General features: G+C 36.1%; 1 protein-coding gene across 2 annotated transcripts in view; it reads right to left on the bottom strand.

The window, feature by feature from the left end:
* Positions 1–24,656, bottom strand: part of RyR (Ryanodine receptor) — a 102,837-nt gene that overhangs the window by 40,227 nt on the left and 37,954 nt on the right. For both annotated transcript variants that reach the window (XM_013323039.1, XM_013323040.1), the window contains exons 37-73: positions 23,952–24,097; positions 23,402–23,545; positions 22,844–23,018; positions 22,309–22,506; positions 21,772–21,877; positions 21,234–21,345; positions 20,678–20,818; positions 20,010–20,147; positions 18,826–18,978; positions 18,240–18,355; positions 17,656–17,830; positions 17,445–17,548; positions 17,150–17,283; positions 16,717–16,806; positions 16,507–16,631; positions 16,005–16,187; positions 15,843–15,890; positions 15,559–15,682; positions 15,113–15,327; positions 14,603–14,750; positions 13,834–14,028; positions 13,352–13,483; positions 12,877–13,006; positions 12,314–12,462; positions 11,675–11,823; positions 11,060–11,222; positions 10,407–10,599; positions 9,965–10,042; positions 9,741–9,861; positions 9,390–9,483; positions 8,794–8,931; positions 7,689–7,706; positions 7,040–7,196; positions 6,367–6,692; positions 4,566–4,720; positions 3,994–4,171; positions 3,410–3,453 (exon numbers count right to left, since the gene is read on the bottom strand). In XM_013323039.1, the coding sequence (XP_013178493.1) occupies positions 3,410–3,453; positions 3,994–4,171; positions 4,566–4,720; positions 6,367–6,692; positions 7,040–7,196; positions 7,689–7,706; positions 8,794–8,931; positions 9,390–9,483; positions 9,741–9,861; positions 9,965–10,042; positions 10,407–10,599; positions 11,060–11,222; positions 11,675–11,823; positions 12,314–12,462; positions 12,877–13,006; positions 13,352–13,483; positions 13,834–14,028; positions 14,603–14,750; positions 15,113–15,327; positions 15,559–15,682; positions 15,843–15,890; positions 16,005–16,187; positions 16,507–16,631; positions 16,717–16,806; positions 17,150–17,283; positions 17,445–17,548; positions 17,656–17,830; positions 18,240–18,355; positions 18,826–18,978; positions 20,010–20,147; positions 20,678–20,818; positions 21,234–21,345; positions 21,772–21,877; positions 22,309–22,506; positions 22,844–23,018; positions 23,402–23,545; positions 23,952–24,097 (5,195 nt within the window). The remainder of the gene's footprint in view (positions 1–3,409; positions 3,454–3,993; positions 4,172–4,565; positions 4,721–6,366; positions 6,693–7,039; positions 7,197–7,688; positions 7,707–8,793; positions 8,932–9,389; positions 9,484–9,740; positions 9,862–9,964; positions 10,043–10,406; positions 10,600–11,059; positions 11,223–11,674; positions 11,824–12,313; positions 12,463–12,876; positions 13,007–13,351; positions 13,484–13,833; positions 14,029–14,602; positions 14,751–15,112; positions 15,328–15,558; positions 15,683–15,842; positions 15,891–16,004; positions 16,188–16,506; positions 16,632–16,716; positions 16,807–17,149; positions 17,284–17,444; positions 17,549–17,655; positions 17,831–18,239; positions 18,356–18,825; positions 18,979–20,009; positions 20,148–20,677; positions 20,819–21,233; positions 21,346–21,771; positions 21,878–22,308; positions 22,507–22,843; positions 23,019–23,401; positions 23,546–23,951; positions 24,098–24,656) is intronic.

Below are 24,656 nucleotides of genomic sequence, written 5' to 3'. Positions count from 1 at the left end.
AAAATATCTCGCGTTTTGACTGTATTTCAAATAAAATTTTAATACTTAATTAAGATTAAGATAATGCAATATAATAATACGAATAGGCGTAATAATTATAATCCTACAGGCATTAAAAGATTGTACAAAAGCAACGTGTGCAACTTACAATTGCAAGAGTAATTTCAAAAAGACGTTCAAAGCAAATAGTAAAAAAGCTTGCATTGCTGAATTTTGGGACGAACACGGTAAAATAGGAAGCAAAAGAAATATATCGGCTGTTATATATGTCAATCACGCAGGTAATAAATAATCTTGCTAATATTATAAATTCCAATTTTTAGATGGATGGGTATATGTTTGAGCGCATATCTTCAAAGCTGCTGAACGGATCTTGTAGAAATTTTTCATAGATGTAGAACATAGTCAGAAACAACACTTAGGCTACTTATTAAGTTTTTTTTAAAGTTTAATTTAGTATTTAATAAAGAAAATCTTGTAATGACTGATAAATAAATTTTTTAACGGGATTATTTTGGTAAAGATTTGTAATTTGGATTAATAATAAAGTCTTCAACTAAAGTATGCTCTTTTAATATTGAGGGATGGTTAAATGCATATTTTATGTATTTTAATGTTTCAGAAAAACCGCCTCGGTTGACAAGAACCGTCGTCGATTTGAACTTAGGCTGTGAAGACGAAGAGGTAACTAGTTCATATTTTATTGAGTTATTAATATCATCATCAGCTCACTATACGTCCCCACTGAGGGGCTCGGAGCTTACCCTAAGTTACATGACTTGGCCATAGTCAACCACGCTGGGCAAGTGCGGGTTGGTTGACTTCACACATATCTTTGAATTTCTTTTAAGATATGTGCAGCATCACAATGTTTTCCTTCACCGTAAGAACGTCAGATAAATGTACATATGTAAATTTAAAATCAGTTGTATTCAATGATCTTCGGAACTTTGCCTAAAGGGACTCCTTTTAATAATATATTTTAGTTAATTATTCGTTTTTAATATTTTATTTAATATCATAGATTTAAGACGATTCTATATGAATGGTAAAAGAATTGTTCGCGGTAAGGAACTACTTGCAAATATGTAGATGAATCGATGGATGGATATTTGTTTGCAAGTGTCACCGGAACTGATCTCGATGAAATGTGGTATACATATAGAACATAGTGTGGAAGAATACATAGTCTACTAATGTTTTTTTAATCCCGCGCGGACGAATTCGCGGTCGACGGAGAGTATATAAAAGTTAAATTAAATATATTTTATAGAATGATTCATATCCCCTTTCAATCGAGGAATTATTAAGTACTATGAAGTCAAAAACCATTGGATACAGAAATGTGAACGTACTGCGCGATAAATACGACAAGGCTTGTAAAAAGGCTGTAGCCAAGAAGTGCAATAACGCATGCAATGTTGCTATAACGTAAGTTATTCATCTAAACCAGTGGTTCCCAAACTTATTTTGTCTACTGCCCACTTTGAGAATAAATATTTTTTTAGCGCCCCCATATTTTAACATATTTAAAAACCACTATAACTTCAAATTAAATTAATTAATTATTGTGACCTATATATGTATATTAACTGAGAATTGTAAAGGAAACTTTTACTATAACCCGCAACTTGAGACCTGCAGCGCCCACAAGGGGGCGTTGTCGCTCACTTTGGGAAATACTGATCTATAGTCTATTTTAGTTTTAAGGAGATGCCACATGAACGGTACATGCGGTGTTACAACGTAAAAACATATAAGTTTCTGAGACAAAAATCCTAATTTTAAATATATGTTACCTCTGTTTTGTCAAGCACAATGTTGAACACAGCGATTTTGGTCTCAGAAATCCATGGATAGTGCGACTAATTTAGTACAGGCTCCCCTCTTTCAATGTCAAAAACTGTCAAAAGATCTTTGTCAGATTGTATAGTTCGACAGGCTTATCTGAGCCGGTAAGGAGGCTGCTATTGTGATATTGTTATTAGTTCTATCATAGAATATTTTAAACTTACTTAGAAAATTTAATGACATATGACAAGGATCTTGTGATATTTTGACATTAATAAAAAAGTTTTTTTTTTTAATTAATATTAGCAGAGTTTTGTTAATATACTAATATTTCTTATAACATTCCAATTAAGCAAAGCTTGTGATATGGTTTACGACAATAGTCGAATGACTTCGAATTCATGACCATCTGATCGGCAATCCGTATCCTTAATCATTAGGCTATTGGCTCTTAGTTTGATGTCACCGGGTCCGTTAACTTTATTGGTCTAAAGTTGTCTTGTCATGTCTTTTGCGTCATATTCCGCATCAAAGGTTTCCCGTAGGTTTCTCCGGTTATGTGACATATCTCTTATCTACATAACTTACTAGTTTCTGTTAGTTATTCCTTTAACTATATGAATTCATTATTATATTTTCAAACTTTCGTGAGACAATCATGAATTTATAAGATCCTGAGAAAAAGCGTCTTAATAGAGAGACAGAGACAACAAAGAGATCCTATAAGGGTTCCGGTTTTTTCCTTTCGCGATACGGGGAACCCTAAAAACGTCTAAAATACCCTCGTCTAGTGGCAGCACCGACTAGTTTCGAGCCCATCGTCGGCTTGTGAGTGAGAGACGGGTCTTGTCCGCGAAATAATACCAGTCCGACTCACCATGATGAACGGCCCCCGATGGGCTCGAAACTAGTCGGTGCCGCCACCGGACGAACATACGTCAGTGTTTTATACGTTTTTATATTAGTATTCTAATTTAATTATAATTTTCCCTTACATAATATCTTTTAGTGAAACATGCGCAGACCATAAATGTAAGAAAAAGCAGATAAAGTCTTTCAAGAAGGACTGTAAGAAGTCATGTGCTACTGTGTTTGATGTATCGAAATCCAGTGATGATTCCAGCGATTCCAGCGATTCCAGTGATGAAGAAGACGAGGAAAGTGACTCTGATTAGTTCATTAATAAATAAACTGATAGGAAAAGATTTGGTTTTCAATGTTTTTTATATGTGTAGTTTTAGAACAGGTTAGGACGAAGTATTTTTTACTAGTTCTACTTCCAGATATATAATAAACTAGCCGTTTCCCGCGACTCTGTCCGCGCGGAATTAAAAAAAAACCGATCGGTTGCAGCGTAATGTTATATAGCCTAAAGCCTTCCTCTATAAATGGACTATCCAAGAAAAAAATAATTTTTCAAATCGGTCCAGTAGTTCCAGAGATTAACGCGTTTAAACAAACAAACTCTTCCGCTTTATAATATTAAGTATAGATATAGATAGAGTGTGAGAGTGAGCTAGACTTACGCAGTAGATCAGCTCCGTACTCGCAGTTGGCGAGGTGGTCAAACATGGCGGTGAGGACGGGGAGGAGCACGCCGTTGATATACCCCAGAGATGTGGAAGTCTTCAGGTGCGTGCCGCGGAGATGCGCGTATTTACCCTGTAAAAAATATACAAAATACAATAAATACAACTAGTATACATCGTTTCAAATATCTCGGACGCTCTAGATCATGTGTGTCCTCGTATGCCTGTACGCTACACTGTGGCATGCGCTTGGACGAAGTTCAGAGCGGACAAGTCACTTTTACAATCACAATTATAAAAGATAGAAAGGCAAATCATAATTTTGTACTGTCAGAGAACTTTAGTTGTATTGTCAAATATTCTTCACACTTTCGAGTCTATTTAGTTGGAGATATTTATTAATTATCATCCTAAGTTAAGGGTGATTAGGTCATAGTCAACCACGCTGGCCAAGTGCGGGTTAGTTGACTTCACACATATCTTTTGAATTTCTTCTCAGATATGTGCAGGTTGCATCACGATGTTTTCCTTCACCGTATGAACGTCGGATAAATGTACATATGTTATAATCGAAAAACACATTGGTACATGGCGGGATTCGAACCCACGACCTGCAGATTGCAAGTCAAGTGCTTGATATCTGAGCCACCGACGCTCTCATATTCATCCTTACCTCTTGTAAATTCAATATCGTATGTCCAAGATCGTCGGCCACGTTATTAAAGAATGTGAGCATCGAAGTTCGGATGAATTCAGGACAGTTCTTGACGAGAGACTTCGCATCGATGCCTTTGACCAGTACTTGTAGACAACGCACTGTGATACGAACGTCCGGACCGAATGCTGCCAAACTGGAAAACAAAATATTATTTCATAACTAGCTGTCGCCCGCGACTCGGATGCGCCCGCGCTGTATTAAAATTATATGTTGGCCGATTCTCAGACCTACTCAATATGCTCACAAAATTTCATGAGAATCTGTCAAGCGTCGGAGGAGTATGGGAACGAAAATTGTGACACGAGAATTTTTTATATAAGATAATCTTACTAATATAAATGCGAATGTTTGGATGGATGGATGGATAATGATTTGTTTGAAGTTATCTCTGGAACGGATGCATAAATCTCGCTGATGTTTGGCATACATATAGAACATAGTATGGAAGAACACGTAGGCTACTTATTGAGTTTTTTTCTTAAATTCAAACAAATATTAGTGACGTCATTTATTAAAAAAAATCGTACCGTGATCTCAAAAGACTGGCCAGTTTACAGAACAACGCTGCAACCATTTCTTTTTCCTTAAGACTGGCCGCGCCCACATTGTTGGTCGCTGTCGCTACAGCTATGAAGTAGTTACGATGCGTAGAGAAATATTTCTCCATTAACGGCAGTACAACCTATAAATAAACAATATAAAAATGCATAATTAATGGCAACACCACCAAACTATTTTTTTATTATGGCAATAAGCAGTTTGACATAATTATAAAAATGGCGCGTGGCACTTTAATAACGCAATTTCTTTTTATTTCATGGTCCTGTTTGAAATCTCAATGAAGTAGAATATGAGTGGAAACAGGCCTTTAAACATCATGCACACAAAAGCTAAAAAAAATAATTTCCGCTGAATCTTCTAATTAATCAATCTTACTAATATTATAAATGCGAATGTTTGGATGGATGTTTGTCAGAAGGTATCTCCAGCGGCGTTAGACAAGGTGCAATCGCTTCAAAACGATTCCACAGCGAACTTCAAAAATGTATGGAACTGACGCACGACAATCACGTGACTTATCGGAAGTTATTGTCAGTTCTATACATTTTTGTAGTTCCTTATGGAATCGTTTTGAAGCGAATGTACTTTGTCTAACCCCCTAAAACGGTTGCATGGATCTTGCTGAAATTTGGAACAGATTTAGAACATAGTCTGGAAGAACACATAAGCTACTATTTTTTTTTTATTTACGCGCGGACGAAGTTGCGGGCGACAGCTAGTTTGTAATAAAAAATATTGCTAACTGTAGTGTAATATTAAAGATTACATTTAACACTAATTAAAACTGTTCTATATTTTCTAACACTGACGCTACAATGACTTACAGTGGGTTTCCGAGACCAAAATCTCTATATAAGACACATTGTCATTCCAGTCATTATATTTGACAAAACAGACAAATTTATTTAGACAGTTTATTCTCAGAAACTCACTGATAGTTCAACTTTCATTGTTTCATTGCATTAAAAATACAAAAGCAAATTAGTATGAATAGTATAAATATGTTAGAAAATACCTTCTTGAAATATTTTATTTCCGATTTGAGTGGCTTGTAATATATTAAAATAGTACAAAGATAAAGAAATATATCAAATAACACTATTGTATGGAAAAACTAGAGATTTGCATTGTGAGAGATTAGGTTAGAAAGAAATGTATGGAAAAAAATATTTGCTACTACATTGTAGGTTAGGGAGTTACGTTAGTGTATTTCTAGTAAAAAGAAAATGGAGAATATTTGGTACAGAATAAAAAAATAATTAGTAGGTCCACTAACCTCTATAAATGGATTGGCTATGCGATGTATTATTTTGTGCGTACTTAATTATAAGTACCTGGATGACCGAGCTTTGCTCGGTATTTTTTTTTAAATTGTGTTTTTTGGAAAGTATGAATTACTAATAAAATGATGAAATATGAATAATATTTTACGATCTTACCGATAGAGAAAGTTAAGTTTATGTTTAAGTTGATTATCGATAAAACATGAATAAAATGACATTTTCTAAAAATGATTCCTAGCTAGATCGATTTATCGCCCCCGATACCCCCTATATACTAAATTTTATGAAAATCATTGGAGCCGGTTCCGAGATTCCAATTATATATATACAAGAATTGCTCATTTTAAGATATAAGATTAACTGTTACGTAACATCAACAAGCGCGTTTGAATCGGAACGCTGTAAAAGTATTTCAAAGTCGCCTATCCATTTATAGGAATTAGTGACAATGTCATATATTAAAAAATTGTTAATTTATAATTACCTTAGAAAAGAATTTAATATCTCTAGTACTAGTCTTAAAGCTTGGTCTTCTACTGAATGTTGTAGACGGTTTCAATAACTTCATATTAATAGTAGCTCTATCAATGTATTGGATAAGTTTTTCAAGCAACGAGTACGCAAATCTGAGCTCTATTGCCACCCCCGTAGTGGTCTGTTCTGTATCACTTTGTGTTGCTTTACTTGGTCTATGGAGTTTGTAGCCTTGATATTGTAGATATTTGAGGAACTCTTGAGAACGTTCTCGATCTTTCTTCTTCTCTTTGTCTGTCAGTAAATCGTAGGGTACTAACTGAGGATGTATGCCGCCTGGAATTATATTAAATTGCATTTTAAAATAGGATATTATGCGTAAAAACTACGCTATTTTGTGACTTTATAAAAAAATAAGCACCATAATCTATCCATACTTTCTTGATAGAACAACGAGAATGTATGGATGAATTATGTGGAAGAGAGTATATTCAGATAATATGATGGTCATAAGTATGAAAAAAGACGACGATTTTACCAAAGCCTACTAATAAATCAGACATGGCATTAATTAAATCTAATTTAATTTTCTTCCAAGTAGGTTTTATATAATATTTTCTAACAAAATTATCTTCGCAACGCCTCTGACCGGGTGAGATATGTTTGTCGAACTATACTCTTACCTCCATTAACAACTAATTCTTCTTTCTTCTTCTTAGCCCAGATGTCGTGTGCGTTCTCAGCCAGCCTCTCCGCCATGTTCTGCATCTCTCGGGATAACGTCAAGTTGGTCATGTCTACTGGTTGGGGATTATAGTTGAATGGTGTTGCGGAATCCGTCTGTGAATTTATAAGTTATCTTAGTGATTATTACATTGTTAATAGTGTAAACTCATCCCTGATATATTTATGAAAGTAGGGAAGAATATGTAAGATATGAAAGATTTTAATACTTCAAGATAATTAAGTTACAATATATGTAAATTAAAAGCACAAAATTTGGGCTTAGCCTTATAATAAGATTGAATACTATACATTTATCGATAATGTAGTAAACATTACTAAATTATGAAATTTGTTATATACAAAAAAATCGTCTTTATTTAAACAATTCACATATAAAAACAGGGAATATCATGAGCATTAGACATTTAGAAATGTGGAATTTTAATTAATTCATAGCTTAACCAGGAATATAACAAATCTCAACATATTTGTAATTATGAAGTAATGTAATGAACAAGACGCTTGAAGTGTCTTCATGCCAGAATTTTTATATTCTCGGTTACGCATGAAATAAAATAGCAATGTTACATGATTGTGTATACTTACAATAATATCAGGCGCTCGCTGTTGTGTATGAGATGCGGGAATATGAAACAACATTCAGGTTAACAAAACTATTTAAAGGATACAAAATCTATAAATCGGCGCTATACAAAAATGTTATTAAATTTAGTATTACCGTTAATTTGCAGCGAATAGAACTCTTAGTATAGATTTACAAGAGAAATTGACTTTAACATCTACTTTTGGTAACCAAACGGATAAATGTGTAAGAACGAAAAGTTTCTATAGCACCGATTTAATGATAAAATTAGGCTGTAACACAATTAAGTGACATTGTAACACAAAAATTCAGTGACATTGTAACGCAGAATTTCCGTGACAATTGGATTTATTAAACACAGTGATAATACGTTCTGTTTTTGGAACATTTTCACTATAAAGGGGGGATACATGAAACATTTAAATTAGACACTATCATTCCTATGTTACCCTGGTACTTTTCAGGTATATTTCTGGAATATCAAAATGTTTGCCTATGCAACAATAAGAAGGACTAAAGTATTGATTGCAGGTTTTTCTAAATAGTGCCAACTAAAGTCCAACCGGGATAAGCGAGAAACTCGAGCAAGAGACAAGCCACTGTAAGCGAGCAAAATATCATAGTTCCTTAGAATCTCGCTTATCCTGGTTTGACTGTACTTATTTCCTTCTCAAGAATAATAAGAGTAAATTTATATACTTTTTCACAATAATACATGTGTCTTAAACTAAATTAAATTTATCCTATAATAAATAGGAAGTAGATTCTAATTTATTTAACTTAATATAATAAAACATGGTATTTACTTTCTAAATGTAAAACTAATAGAAAGAAAATTTGAATACCACTTCAATCTCGATATCCACCTCCTGATCGCATGAACAATGAAACAAGTCAATAATTAGAAAATTTCATAACTATAAATAATTATTAACTATTTTACGTATCTTTCGTTTTCTTTAAGAAATATACTTATGTTAAATTAAGTAAATGTTTATGTTTAAAAAATTATTAAATAATTTCACTCCTAAACAACATATTCAAGTAAGTAACAAACATATAATATTTTTAACACATAAATATAAATAATAAATAAGCTACACTTACGCCTCCCGACTTTGACTGTCGTCGCATAGAGCTGCGATTAGTACTTGGTATATCAACTTCAGAATGCTCCACAGACCAACCGATAGCCAACAACGCCTTCAGAGATTCCCTCACTGGTTCTTTGTAACGTTCTTTTTCCTGTAAAATGTAGGTTTCCATTGAATAAAATATTATTTCATATAAATCCAACATCAAAATCAGTTCAGTTGTTTAGACTAGAGATCACAATGGAATTATCATACATACTAAAACTAAATACATAAAACATATATACGTCGAATAACATTACGCTATGGGTCAGTAGGATAAAAATAGTACACATATGTCCATTTTTAGGGTTCTGTACCTCGAATTTTATAATTTTATCAGACCCGGTTTCATTCGCGGCGGTACGATTATGCCAGCCCGTTTATATATAAATTATAAGGAAAGGCACTATGGGATAGGCATGTCTGGTAAGGAAAAAAAAAAGGAGTTTTGAGACGAAAAATATTTGATATTAGTTTCTTCTTTAGAGAGAATTTAAAAGATAATACGTTTTAGTATGAATATTTTGGAATGAAAATCCCTACTCATATTCAAGTTAAATAACTTACATAGTCATTCAGCATGTTGTATGGCTTGAGACGGGGATGCGTCTTCTGACTGTCAGACCAAGATTCACCGTACACCCAACCATTCTCGATTTTCCTATATAAATGAATTAATTAATATCATTGAACTATTTAGACAAATTTTATTTTATTTAAACACTTTCACCGATGATGATATACAAGAGTTCAGAGGTCAGGACTGTGCTGAACAAGTCAGTAATTTTTGCATACACTGGGTTACTGGAGTAAATTATTTTCATATAACAGTGGGCTTTGTCTATAGTAATAGTACACATGTTGTCTCTGTTTTGTGAAAGAGAATATGCGAGATAGCAATACAATTGTAACAGTTACCTAGAGGCCCAGGCATCGTGGTAATGTTCGGAGAACTTCTGCACGATAGTGTTGAGGTCGTTGTTGAGTGCTACTGAAGACGTGTTGATGGGTTGCGGGTCGTACTGCGGATTGTCTGCTCCTGCTTATATCAAAATACATAATACAGTCCAACTTAGTACCTGGATACGCGAGAGTCCAAATATACTGTTAGAATGTTTGTAATTTTAATTATTTTTTCTTACCCGTGGCTTGATTTTCCTTTCCGTAGAATTCATCATCATAATTCTTCGACAATGAATAATCAGGTGGCAGGGCACAACCTATGACAATACAAAATCTATTTACTTATTTTCATATGGAAAGAGACACTTGTTTAAATTTAAATTATGACTCTGAAGTAAATTATCTGTCACGCTTTTGCAAGACAAAACAGAAATTACACAAATAATATTATCAAGTTAATTTAAGACTATAAAACAACATTGTTCGAAGTGTATAAATCGCGAAATTATGACTTACAATAGTCTCCGTAGGAGCCATCGTTTTTATAACTTAGTTGGCAACTTTACTACTTCTAAATACAAAATAGCCAGCTTATACCAGTCGGATAGGTTTCGAGATTGACATCCTTTTCATCTTCTATACAAAAAACAGAGACAACAAGATGTGTCAACACATACTGACCGATGGCAATGAGACATGGCAGCGCTTTCCCGAATAACTCCGGTTCATAATCCATCTTGCTGAGGGAGTCGAAGATATTGGAGAAGAGCATCATGGTGAGCCGTTTCTCCTCGTCTGATGATGCACCGTACACTCCCTGCCCGCCAGTACTGCCGTAGTATTTCGCGCAACGCTCGTAATGCAGCGTCAGCAACTGCGGAGTTACGTCGTCAATTGAACAATTTCCTGACAAACTCAGTATCTTTAAACAGTCTCCTGCCAAACTCAGAGTCTTTAAACGGTTTTCCTGCCCTATTCAGTGTCTATAATCTGTTTCCTGCCTCACTCAGAGTTATTATATGACAACTAAGTGTTCCTTAACGTCGATGTGGTATTATACTAAAAGACTGGTTATGTAACTTTTAAATGTGCGGCTGTAACTTATGTATACGGAATATAATCAAATTCCTGACTGTGACGTTACTTCATATCATTTTTTTTTTCATTTTTATGAAAATTTCGAAAAAAAATATAATAATCGGATACCTATTATTTCTTTATGAAGAAAATATTTTTCTAATATTATTTTAATCAATTGCAAAAATAAACAGTGTCCCAAAATTCATCCCTGCTGATTATATACATTGAAATGACCTAATATCAGTTAAACATACCCTAAGTGCAACAGTAGTGTACTCAGAGAGGCGGGAGACGTCGACGGTGAGTTTGCGCAGCAGTTTGAGCAGCATGGAGGGCTGCATCGCGGATGTCAGCGCTACCAGGAAGTCTGACACCGCCTCCCTCTGACCTTTCGTCAGCATACGGTTCTTTGATAATCTGAAATATAATGCATACGTATCACATTTTGAAACTGAATCGATCTAGAAAATTAGTTTTACGTAATTAAATTGTTACAAATTATTGTCGTTTTTTATATCAAAAGGTGGGTGGCAAAAGAGCGAGCGACCGTTGAACATAGATATACGCAATTGCATATGCGGTGCCTACCTTTAACTGATTGAGGGGAAGCACAGAAAGAAAATATTTTCCCTTCCCATGAAATCTCTCATTAGGAAAATCCACTAATATCTTTCTTGTTTATTTTACATTTTAATATCGTCGTTATTTAAATCAGTCCACACTTTTGTCAAGAAAAAAAATAGTAGTCTATGTGTTTTTCCAGGCTTTGTTCTACATCTATGCTAAATTTCAGCAATATCTGTTCAGCCCTTCTGGATATACATAGAAACAATCATTTGCAGTTATAATATTAGTAAAATATGCAGTACCTGTAGACAGTATGCAGAGTGGCGTCCAGCAGACTGGCGTAGTTCTCCGCCTCGTTGTAGAAGTTGGCGTGTTTGATGAGCAGCGGCAGGATGCTGTTGCCGATGTACCGGTTCATTGACAGCGCCATGTCTGACTCGCACCCGTCGTTCTGTTACAAATGTTTGGCATTACTAGACTGTAGTTTTTACTGTTTCTACACATTTAAAAAATAACTTATACTAAGAGATTTATTAAAATTCCAAGGGTCGGCACAGTATGTACTCCTCCATACATCTCTATCAGCCGTCATATCTGAATTCACCCCTTTCTTAAGCATATCCTCTTTCACACAATCCATCCACAAATTCTTTGGTGTTCTACCTTTGTATACATCCACATTCAATCTCATTACTTTTTTGTTTATATCATCATCTCTCCGCATAACATGTCCAAGCCACGCTAACCTGCTCCGCGGTTTCTGGATTACTGACACTACTTTCAAATTTCCTCTAATATACATGTTCTTAACTTTATCCCTTCTTGTCACACCACACGTCTATCTTAGCATACAAATTTCAGTTACATGCAAACATGCATGAAAGGTAATTTCTTTTGTAACTAGAACTAACTAAACTAAGAAAATAGTATAAACAACTCACTCTATCCAACATGGTAGCAGCTCTCAAGTCAGGTAAGAAGGCTTCTTCTAGAAGACGATAGAACAACTCTTGAGTTTCAATGCCGTAGACACGCTCCAAGAATAAACCGACGCTTTGCTTGTGTCCAGGGATAAGACCGGAGGGCATGTCTAAAACAAACAAGAAAATAAAAGTTATTGTTTTTCTGTAAAATTTATTCCATGACAGTTTACTTAATAGATATAACATAATCATAGTTAATAGTCGGGAGTGTCGTTGGATCTTTCACTTGTCTGCGAGTCCTGGGTTCGAATCCAGTCATGTACCAATATGTTCGATTTACATCTGTACATTTATCCGTTGTTACGGTGAAGGAAAACATCGTGATGCTGCACATATCTGAGAAGAAATTCAAAGATATGTGTTTAGTCGACACACTGGATCAGCGTGGTTGACTATGACCTAGTAACTTAGGGTAGGCTCAGAGTCCCTCAGTGGGGACGTATAGTGAGCTGATGATGAATTACTTTCAAACAGTAAGATGAAAACAATAAATTATGTTCCAAACATAAGTAGGATCTTACCGGACTTGGGACGTTCCTCTCCAGCAGCTGGATTGTTCAACGTAAACCTTAGACTGAGCACGCCCTGCAGGTCTTCCAGCGGTACTAAAGAACGCAAGATAGCACGCGCACGGAGAGACTCGTTCTTACCCTAGGAACAACATTAGCGATACATAAAATCATTCTTGTTTAAAAGTTTGAAAGGAAGTTTAAAAGTAGCGTCAGTGATAGAAAAATTGAGGAGTTAGCGTGGCTTGGACGTGTTAAGCTATGGGATGATGATATAAACAAAAAAGTAATGAAATTGAATGTGGATGGCTACAAAGGTAGAAGACCAAAGAATATATGGATGGATTGTGTGAAAGATATGCGTAAGGGGGTAGATTCAGATATGACAGGTGATAGAGATGTATGGAGGAGTACATGACCCTCTGTAGGGATAAGGGAAGGTTGATGATGACATAATATGTATAATAAACTGGTATTATTAACTAACAAGAGCTATAACAGAAGCATCAGGTGCACATCGACCCAGCAGGTCAACCAATGTGCAGTAGAAGTTAAGTATGGCGGCCCCGGTGTCTATGTAGTCCTCATCGTCATCTGACTCCGGCAGTGGATGACTGAACTGTAAACAATGTTTTTATCTTACTAATATTATAAATGTGAATGTTTCGATGGATGGATGTTTGTCATAGATATAGAACATAGTCTGGATACAAAGGCCACTAATTAAGTTTTGTCTTAATTCCGCACAGACGGAGTCATGAGCAAACGCTAGATAAATTATATTTCTTTATTGACCTTGTAAAATTTACGCATTGTACTTGTTATATACTCTTTGATTTATTTGAAAATCTTGTAGTTTGTGTATTTATACTTCGTCAACGGCTTGAAGGATCAATTAAAAATTTAAAGTGGAAATTAAAAAAATGTTCTTATTTCACACCATACAGTTAAAAATTAATAAAAACTTACGTTGATATCTCCCTCTTGCTCCAAGTCTCTCAGTTTCCTTCTATCAGCGATCCTCTCGCTCATCTTGTTGGCGTCTACGATGGCCTTCAGTAGACCTTCACCCTCTCCTCTGAGTGCAGGCCCCAAGCACTCCGGTCTTCTGATCAGCAGACGGATAACTAGATTTGCGTTCTCTTCTACGCTTTCTCCATTTACCTAAGTAACAGATATTTAAAAGAGATTAGTTTCTGATACAAAAAAAATTGTCAGTTTGTTACTGGATAGAGACATTTTCAAAAAATTGACACAAAGGTTTACTTTACCTATCTAGGAACTAAAACCTTGAGTGAACTATCAGTATTATAAAATCTTATATTATAGTTTCTTAATTTATTACTAAACACATTGTCCCTCTTTTTGTGAATTTAGTATGAAAAGTAGACATTAAAGGTATGCTTTAATTAACAACTTTCAGTAGTAGTAAGGTTTAAGTAGTATAAGTTTTAGAAAAAAGCTCATTAAGCCCTTGACTTGTCTGCATTTGGGACCGAATCCTGCCATGTACAAATGTGTTTTTGGATTTGCGATACATATGGTCCCACGTTGTTACGTTGAAGGAAAACATCGTGTCGCTGCACATAGCTGGGAAGAAATTCAAAGATATGGGTGAAGTCAACCCGCACTGAGCTAGTGGTTGACTATGGCTTAATCGCTTAACTCAGGGTAGGCTCCAAGTCCCTCGGTGGGGACGTATAGTGAGCTGCTGATGATGACGTTTTAGTTAACTTACCCAGACACAGAATCTCAAGAAGTCGAGATATCTCTCGCCCTCGACAGGATCCCAGCCAAGGTCTGGGTAACCTTTCTCCACCAGCTCGGAGTTGCTCTGCAGCCCGCAGCGAGACAGGTACACCGCGATCTTCTCCAAGTAGTGCTCTCTGAAGCCATACAAACACATTCAATTGTACAAAAACGTAAGACTAAACCAATTTACCTATAAATTTGATGTTTGTTGTCACAAGTGAACATGGGAAGACAAATTCAAAGATCAGATATTTGACTTTTTTTATTTATCTTGTGAGATATAACGATAAGATATAAAGTGTTTTTACCAGAATTAAAAGATTTAGCTTAAGCGTACATTTTATTTGACGGAGGACTCCACCTCTCTGTATTCTATTTCTGTACCTCTCCAGGTACAGAAACAGAATATTTCCCCTTCATAAGCGTAAACTCCTCTATACTTTCTTATATGAAAAGCAAAGGAAGGAAAGTGGATATGAGGAAATTCAATATTTACCTCAACGCCAGCGCAAGTTCTGTGTTCTCCATCAAACTGGAGTAAGCGACATCTAGCGGCGTGGATCCTCTGAGTGAGGGTCTGGACAGCAGGATGTTGGAGTTCTCCAGCAAGAAGTCGAAGTGGTCGAACATAGCTTTTTGGTTCTGTCGTCCAGTGCGGCAGAAGTAGCACAGGAAGCGACAGCAAGCTACCACCATTTCGTGTGAAGTATCCTACAATATTAAATCATAGTTTTAGATGGATGAATGTTTGTTAGAAGGTATCTCCAGAACGGCTCAACACATCTTGATGAAATTTGTCATAGATAAAGAACATAGTCTAGAAGAAAACAATTAAGTATTTTTTAATCTCGGACGGAGACGGGGGTCGACAGCTAGTTGATATGATAAATACTTATTGCAAGATATTTCGTCTTGATACAGAAGTTGTGCACGCATACTTACTTTCTCTTTGCTAGTGTCATCAGCAGCGGGCGGGTTGGCGGGCTGCGCGTCAGACTGCGCCTGCGCACGTCGCCCCAACGTGTTCATCATTACAGCCATCACGTTCTCGTGCACGCGCAGTACTCTGACAATTAACATAATAAGTCAACATTGAAATAACCGCAGCGAAAGGGTTAAAGACGTGGCTTTAAAGATGATCGCACCATTTTAACATTGTACTCAATTTTATGTTAGAAAGATGTGATTTTCTAATTAATGGATTAACAAAAATTGTTTGAACCTACCTTATTAAGTCTGGATGCTGGAAGAATGTATGATTGTTCACCAATTTCCTGTAGGTTGATAAAATATTATTAAAAAAACACCTTTTTAAAGTATAGTCCGCGTCAATATTGATATCGGATCAATGACATACATGCTTATTGACATGTTTGATGTCTCCTTACCATAGCCTCTTTCTCATTAGTTCCTCCTCCTCCTGGCTCATCTGCACAGGCAGCAGCGCTCTGATCTGACTGAGACCGACCCACATCTCGGCCACGTCCAGTTTGGTCTTCGCATTAATGACGTACGTCTTCTCCAACGCTCGGATCAGTTCTCCTATTGAGTCGTACTGACGGACTAACAGACTGGTAAAGAAAAGATTTATATAGATTTCAAGTGATTAAATGTTCTCTGACTAAAACCATACTAACCGCGGGTTTCTGAGACCATAATTTTCGTTTAAAACATATTGTTATCTGTGTTTTCTCGAAGTTAATTACAACAATGAAGATATATTTTATACAGAGATTTTGGTCTCTGAAACCCACGGTAAGGGAATCGGGATTATTATCTTAACGTTTACTTCCATTTCGGGAGCTGATGATGATGAAATGTATAAATTGAGTGAAATTCGTTTAGTGGTTCAAAGATGCAAAGGAATAGAAGTCAAATTAAGTCCGTTACCTAAACATTTCTCTGACTAATTTGGGCGTTTCAATCTGTGACTCCTCCGCCCAATTGACAATTGTTTGTATCAGAACTTTACGGAACTTTTCTTCTGGAGTTTTCTTCGGTGGTTCTTCGATAGCCTAAAATTAAGCATAAGATATCATTCATAAAGGAAATACGATGGACACGTGTTATAAAATATTCGATTCAGTGAAAAAAACTAACCTTTGGTTCATCTTCTAATTCTTTAACTGTATTAATAATATTGTACAATTTTCCGAACGCTCCAGGCTTCGTTTCTGGTTCCGTAGGTTCCTGTAAAAAGGAAATTACTGAATATAATATTTACTGTTGTTTTCTGAGACCAAAACCTCTGTATAAAGCATGTCGACCCTATCTTTAATAAAACAGAAATAACAATATGTTTTATAAGTAGATTTGTGTCTCAGAAACCCACGATTATAGAGATAATTTTAACAGTAAATAATGCTTTTATAAATATATTATATTTACATAACAATTTAGTAAAATATCTTTGTATTTTTAAACTACTTCGGAGATTTTCATGTAGAAGAACCCAGACGAGCAATATTATTGCGATGCTGCTGCAAGTTTTTTTTTATTTCTCTCAAGGATTGTATGATTTTATGTAGTTCACCTGGGAATCAGGTTCCTGCAGCGCGTTCAAAGATATATGAACCATGAGGCTTTCATGGAACTCGTTCATCCTGGCGATGAGGTCTTCGCCGCATGGACAGTTCTCTTTGTCTTCTTCTTCCATATGTTTAAAACCTAAGAAGAGACAAGGAAATATAAAAGTGACAGATTCATGTAGTATAATTAACAGCAAGTAAATCACATTTTTGGAAGCTCGTGGTTGAGTTTTTATTAATTTTGAGCAGATTCTTTATTAACAAATTACATTTTAATTCTATGAAAATGATTCTGCTTACTTAAAATAGCGTTCATCTGCTCTCTGGGCGGGCAACGGAATTCCCTCGTCTTCTTGGCCGCCACCGCACTCGGTAGATCTGACTGTTTGATCTCTGTGTAACGTCTGAAAGTAACAATTAATAAAATTGAATAAACACAAATCAATAAGAACCAATGTCATAAGCGTGGATATGCAATATATTTTTGTATATTTGGTAATGGAGACTGTACCTGAGCTGGTCAGTCTGTAGATCGCCTACAAAGTCGTGTGCGAAGGCAATAGTGGATTCAACGCGGTGACGCAGCTGGATGTCGTTGAGATGCTGCAGCAAGTAGCACATCTGCAGCTTGGCTCCCTCCGCCATCTTCATGTGCAGTAGTCCTTTGCGGTGCTCGTCTTTGCCCTCTGATATAATATGGGATAATTTTATTTAAGATCATATATTGGTGAGTTTTATACATATTAATAATGTTAGATTGTCTGTATGTAAAATCGAAAAAAAATATTTATCATTGTCAGTCCGGATTTGTCCACTGTTGGCCGTAGGCCTCCCCCATCAATGCCACAATACCCTGTCGTAGAATAATTTTAAATTTTGTCTGTCTGTTTGCAGGGCCTCGTTTGGATACTCTTTGAAACGACTGGAACCGATTTTGATCGGGCATCATCATCCTCATCAGCTCACTAAAAATGTTCAGTGAAAGGCTTGGAGCCTACCTTAAATGACAAGCGTAGGTCATAGTCACAAGACATTTTATAGGCTATTTTTTTATTTTGCAATAACTAAGTCATCAAATGGGTTTTTGTGACTTACCTTTATCAAACGTGGGATCCCATGTCTCAGGGTTGATCATGATGAGTAACTTCTCCACGTCCTCGTCACGCATCATGCCCACAAGAAGCAGTCTATCCACCAACTTTATAAGGGGACTGAAAAAAAAAACATAATCAATAGCTTGGGAAAATCAATAAAGAGAGTAAAGGGGGTCAACAGGTACATACATTTCTAAAGTAGAGAAAGAAGTACTTAAGGCAATGTAAACATCAGAAACCCGGCCAATAAAGTCGCTAAGTGACTTTAACAATGCAATGTCGGTCAGTTTGCATACAGCGCGCGTCGCCAAAATTTCTGTCATCGCTGAAGACCAGTCCCTCGCAAGTTTTCCAACAACGTCATGAGAAAATTAGCTAGAATTTTCAAAATGGCGGAGCAAATCTGTACAGTTGAAATGTCGCTATTCCACTACTAAGCGAATAGACGACTCGACGAGATTCTTACGACGCAACCAAACAATTGCGTAGCCTTGTGTACGAATGGCCTTATTTAATATCATTTGAGGGTAAACTTCCGATACATTAGTTATCTCTCTCACTCTTATGGTAATTCCTATAGTACTCACAGGAAGAGGTTCTCATTGCTGCCCCCAACGGGATCTCTGTTGTGTACTTGGTTGGTGTCGACAGCATCTGCCAGTGCTTGCATCACGAACTCCCGCACCACTTCCAACGGGAAGTACGGCGAGTACAGATTGCTGATGTCTGTTATTTTCTCACTGGGAACAAATAATCAGATATGTACCATAAGAGATTCTCCGCTGTAACATGAATGCTATACGTATTGCAGTATATAGATATTTGTGACAGGAAGAAAATCCGACAGTGTGCCGGTGTACCGGCTCTACATTAGCCATACTAAAATGTGGATGTTTATGTCCCCTCACTAATCATTCTGACACTTGACTTTGTAATGAAAGCGCGCAATTTCGTGTCAAAGGATTCTACCTAATCTTATATATAAAATTCTTGTGTCACAATTTTCGTTCCCATACTCCTCCGAAACGGCTTTACCGATTCTCATGAAATTTTGTGAGCATATTGAGTACATCTGAGAATCGGCCAACATCTATTTTTAATCCCGAGGGGACGGAGTCGCGGGCGACAGCTAATAATATCTAAAAGTAGCTACAGAATGTTCGTTAGAATGTCAGTTTGACAAGGGAAAAGTTTTTTGCTGATGCATCTTGTAGTCTAAGCAAATCAAACAATTTTGACAATTGAGGTGTCATTCGATTCGTATTCCCCTTAGTGTCATTAAGTTACATTTAGTAGGGTTATTTGCTTTTTTAATTACTAAATAGTGTTGTTTTAGAGTTCATTGTATTATGTATTTGTAGGAACACTATAAGTTTAAATTGTAATGATTTTTGTTGTCATCGCTTTCCTTTTGTTGTACAAAATAGAGACAACAATGTTATGTATATACATCATCAGCTCACTATACGTCCCCACCGAGGGGCTCGGAGCCTACCCTATCCACCTACCTACCCTACCCTAACCACGCTGGCCCACTGCGGGTTGGTGGACTTCACACATATCTTTGAATTCTTTCTCAGATATGTGCAGGTTGAATCACGATGTTTTCCTTCACCGTATGAACGTCGGATAAATGTACATATGTTATAATCGAAAAACACATTGGTACATGGCGGGATTCGAACCCAGGACCTGCAGATTACAAGTCAAGTGCTTAAACCCCTGAGCCACCGACGCTCTTTATTTTTTAGGCACAATATTATGTACTTACGATATATCAGTCATGTTCATCTGTGGGCGTACACTCTCAGTCTGCAGTGAGCGCAGACTGTGCCGCATGTCCGCCTCCTCGTACAACGCCTTCAGCTCCGGACCCAGGGGGATCACGAACTCGTTTTTACATGTCTCCCTTAACATAACAACGTATTATAATTATAAGTTTTGTATATAAGAGGCAGTTATTGAAGATACATCAATGGCTCCTACTTAGACTTAAGTCACAATTTTGTGGTTTTCTCCTGTTTTATATTAAATTAAGTCGATTAGAGAATAAGTTAGGGACGGTTTAACTCACGTATGATGGTCTGGTGAATGCATCGACTAATTTTGGACCCATAGAGGGTCCATCTTCAAAAACAAAATAAGCATCCGCCTTGATGGAGCCCCAATAGGTCCAAAAATAGTAGGTGCCATCACTGGACGGTCGTGAGTTAATTTCTAATTAATTTATTATAACGTCTTACGAAATGTCAACATGATGAATACTTATTTCTGTATTTTTAAAGTAGTTTAGTTCAATATTTACGTTTCAAATATACGATAGTTTATGTCATGTATATATATATATATATATATATATATATATATATATATATATATATATATATATATATATATATATATATATATATATGTGTGAACTGATGATATAATACTTACATAGTAGTAGCATGAGATTCCAGATGTAAAGCTATGAGTAGATCATAGAATCCCTGTCGTAATGGTCCAGACATGTACTGGGATTGAATCGCATATAAAAGTTGTTTTTGATCGACATGCTGACATAACGCGTGTGCTGCTCTGAAAATATAAACATTTAAAGTTAAAATGAAGTATATTTAAATTACCAAAGTGATTTTCAAATATACCAGGGGCTTCACAGAAGATACGAAAGAGAGACAAGATACGGGGGAATTAAATTAAAAAGATTCACAAGACGAAGAAATGTACCTAAAGGTTTACCGGAACCGGAATATTGATAAGATATTGCATGATTTTTACTATACTAGCTGTCTCCCGCGACACCATCAGCGAGTTATTAAAAAATCTTAATAGCCTATGTGTTCTTCCAAACTATGTTCTACATCTATGTTAAATTTCATTAAGGTCCGTTGAGTTATTTTAAAGATATCTTCTAACATCCATCCATCTAAACTTTTGCATTTATAATATTAGCAAGATTCTGAAGGAACCAGTTTGTACTAAAATTCCTCACCTGTAGTTGCTCTGATAGCACAAGGCCGCGTACAACGTGAGCGTGTGTGAGTGGAAACTGAGCAGTTTGTCCATTTCTATTAGCTCCAGAATATCAATACACCGATCTTCCTCTGTTGAGTAAATTGTTTTATTAGTATAATAACATTTCAGTTATTTCAAGATAATTTATGTTTAATATTAAATTCTTAGAGGGTCAATGGCTCAGGATTAATGTACTTGACTTGTATTCTGTAGGCCCTGGGTTCGCATCCCGTCCTGTACCAATGTTCGATTTACATATGTACATTTCCATCCGACGTTCTTTTGGTGAAGGAAAACATCGTGATGCTGCACATATCTGAGAAGAAATTCAAAGATATGTGTGTAGTCAACACGCACAGGGCCAGCGTGGTTGAGTATTGCTGACCACTGACTTAGATTAGGCTCCGAGCCCTTTAGTTGGAATGTATAGTAATTTTAAGTATAATTATATGACTTTATAAATAGTAGAAAATCGGATATTTTCACTAATTATTAAATAAAATATGTATATTCACCTGGTATATGCAATGCCAACATGGAGACTGCATCTTCACAGAGCATGGACCAACCGCGAATGTCTGACAGTTTGAGTGCGTGCACTTGTAGCGATTGATTTGGTACCTATGAAGAAACATGAAGTTACTGCTTAAACATATCATTTAATTTTTAAGTATATTGCGTAGACGTGTGTAAATAAACTCTAAAGTTCGGTTCCCATAGATAAACAACTACATTGACAAAGCTCAAGAAATAGCATGAGAAAACGATATAAAAAAACATGACAACTATAATACGACAATGACCTTATACTTCTTTGATTTTAAGAGGAAAGCGTTAGTAATGTATCATAAATTAATTTGACTTTGGTCACCATGCCTGGTTACAACGACCAAATTGAACACACGCTTCAAGTGCAAGTAACTCCGCGTACAGTCTAATGAGTGCTGGAAGTGTCATTTTACTCCTCTTTTCCTTTTATTATTAAGAAAGTATAGGAGGAGGAAGTAGATTAGACGAAGGGGTAGACACATATGGGCGTTCTGTTGACTTACCCGCGCCCACTGGTGCGGCTTGAGGCACTGCACTTTGAGGCGAGGCGGGAACTGCGGTATGACGTGCTTGTCGCTGGTGGGCAGCACGGCCGCGCTCAGCGGCAGGCTGCTGGAGGACCGCCCCAGCTCGATCTGCAGGATCTCCTTCGATGTCGCCTCCACGAATATCGCCGGGAACAGCTTCGTTTCTGGTTCCATCTGGAAATATCGCCCGCGAATCACATCAAATGTTTTCTTCCACACTATATTTTACATCTATGACAAATTTCAGCAAGATCCATGTAAACGCACTGGAGATACCTTTTAACAAACATCCATCCTCCTATACATCCAAACATACGCATTTATAATGTTAGTAAGATTGACATTATTATGAATATAGGCATGGGGAATTAATTTTTTGGCTATCTTAAAGATGTCTAAATTTATCAATAGTTCGTTCTACTATAGGACGTAATAACCATATAAGTAATAAATTACTCATTCAGAAACATAATCTAACAACCATCTATAAACAAAAAGCAACAAAAAATACCTTAAATTTAATACTAGTTTCTTTGCCCTCACAAGTGAAGGCAACAGTTCCGGTAGAGGTGTCCACGGAGCAGCCTATGAACATGCCTTGTGAAGCGCCTTTACCAGTAGCCTCCGCCATCACCTCGTTGTACAGCTCATCTGCACGTACCATGTAGCAAGACTGACGGTTCACACTGAAAATAAAAAAAAAACACCATAGAAATATAACTTTGATTTATCACACTATTCTAACAATTAGAGTAGAAGATATCACGTGGTTAAAGTCTACGTACAGTCAGGGCACTTCGCGGTGTTACGCTTACAAGAAAATTGTTCCTTGCAACATAACGAATAAGGTGTAGCAGTGAGTTGCTGACACGACGACATATTAGTAAATTAGTGGTGTATGATCGACCGACCTTTTTTTACTCACGTTTAAAACCTGCGACTTATCAGACGTAAAATAAGTGGGTAAAATGGGTAATAGGCGGGCGTAGCCGCAGCGGGGCACTAGTTTCCTAATACATATTAAAACACATTTAAATAACCGGTTAAATAAAGCAAATATTTTACTAACCTTTCGATGACTCTATCATAATCATCGGTGATGATGACAGATGACTTCATCACCTTATTTTGATTGAAGTCCTTGGAATGAAGGTGATACTGCGTGGTCACCCAGCCGATGTACACATGAGTGGGATCTTGACCGGGGAATATTCTGCAACCAATGTTAATTGAATTTTAAAATAAAAGCATATAACATGAAATATTAGCTTCAAGAGTCTGGAAGAAATAAATAATGCCGTAAGTTTTGGCCTCTTTTAGAGACTTTTTTGCTTAAATAACCTAAAATAACTTTTACTCTAAAAATGTATACTCATTGTGTGACCTTTAGTCTAAACATCTAAACAGATTTTGTCGAGTGACATCTCATGTGATTCATATTCTTCTTTACCATATAAGTACACTAAGGGTATTTGTCCGTGTAAATTTCCAAAGCACACAAACATAACACATTCAGTGTCATTTGACTTTGAAGCCCTTGTAGAAAATCATACTTCCCTCTCATTTATATTGAAATTAAAAGAGACAAAATATGTGAAATGGAGTTTCCAGGTACTAACCTAACACCATAGAAGTATTCGTTGATAAGTTTCAAGCAATCTGCATCAAATATCTCATTGCCAACAGTTTCTGTAGCAGCTGCTGCGAGTGTTGTAGTCGTCATCTGCTTCCTTTCTTGAGGTGGGGTTGCTACTTGCAGATTTGTCTGTAACATATTTATAACTAAAGTTTACTGATACTATAGCTTTTACATTGCAAAATATCCAATTATTATATATAAACTAGCGGAGCCAACAGACGTTGTCCTGTCTACACGTCTTTAATTTGAATAAATTAATATGAAGTTAATATTTGATGAAAATTGTGATTCTAAACCATTCCCAGATCCCCTTGAACACACAAAAAAATTTCATCAAAATCGGTCCAGTTGTTTAAGAGAAGTTCAGTGACATACACACTCACAGAAGAATTATATATATAAAGATTAATTTGATTTAAAAATAAGTTTAGTAATTTTAACTTTAATTAGGTAATAGAGAAACGAAAGCGTTGTTTCCCGAAACACAATTTTGATTAGTTCAGGAGAAAGAGCCCCAAAAATATTTTTTTTTTGTTCAATAAAGATTTTTTTAAAATTAGAATTATCTATTAGTTAATATACTTATACATATTAAAGTAATATTAAATATGATTACATTATACACATCATCAGCTCACTACATATCCACACCGAGGGGCTCAGACATCAGCTCACTACATATCCA

This window comes from Papilio xuthus, unplaced genomic scaffold (assembly GCF_000836235.2).
Source record: "Papilio xuthus unplaced genomic scaffold, Pxut_1.1 DF825783.1, whole genome shotgun sequence".
NCBI lineage: Eukaryota > Metazoa > Arthropoda > Insecta > Lepidoptera > Papilionidae > Papilio > Papilio xuthus.
Note: the sequence above shows the minus strand (reverse complement) of the source record. Positions and strands in the feature narration are given on the sequence as shown.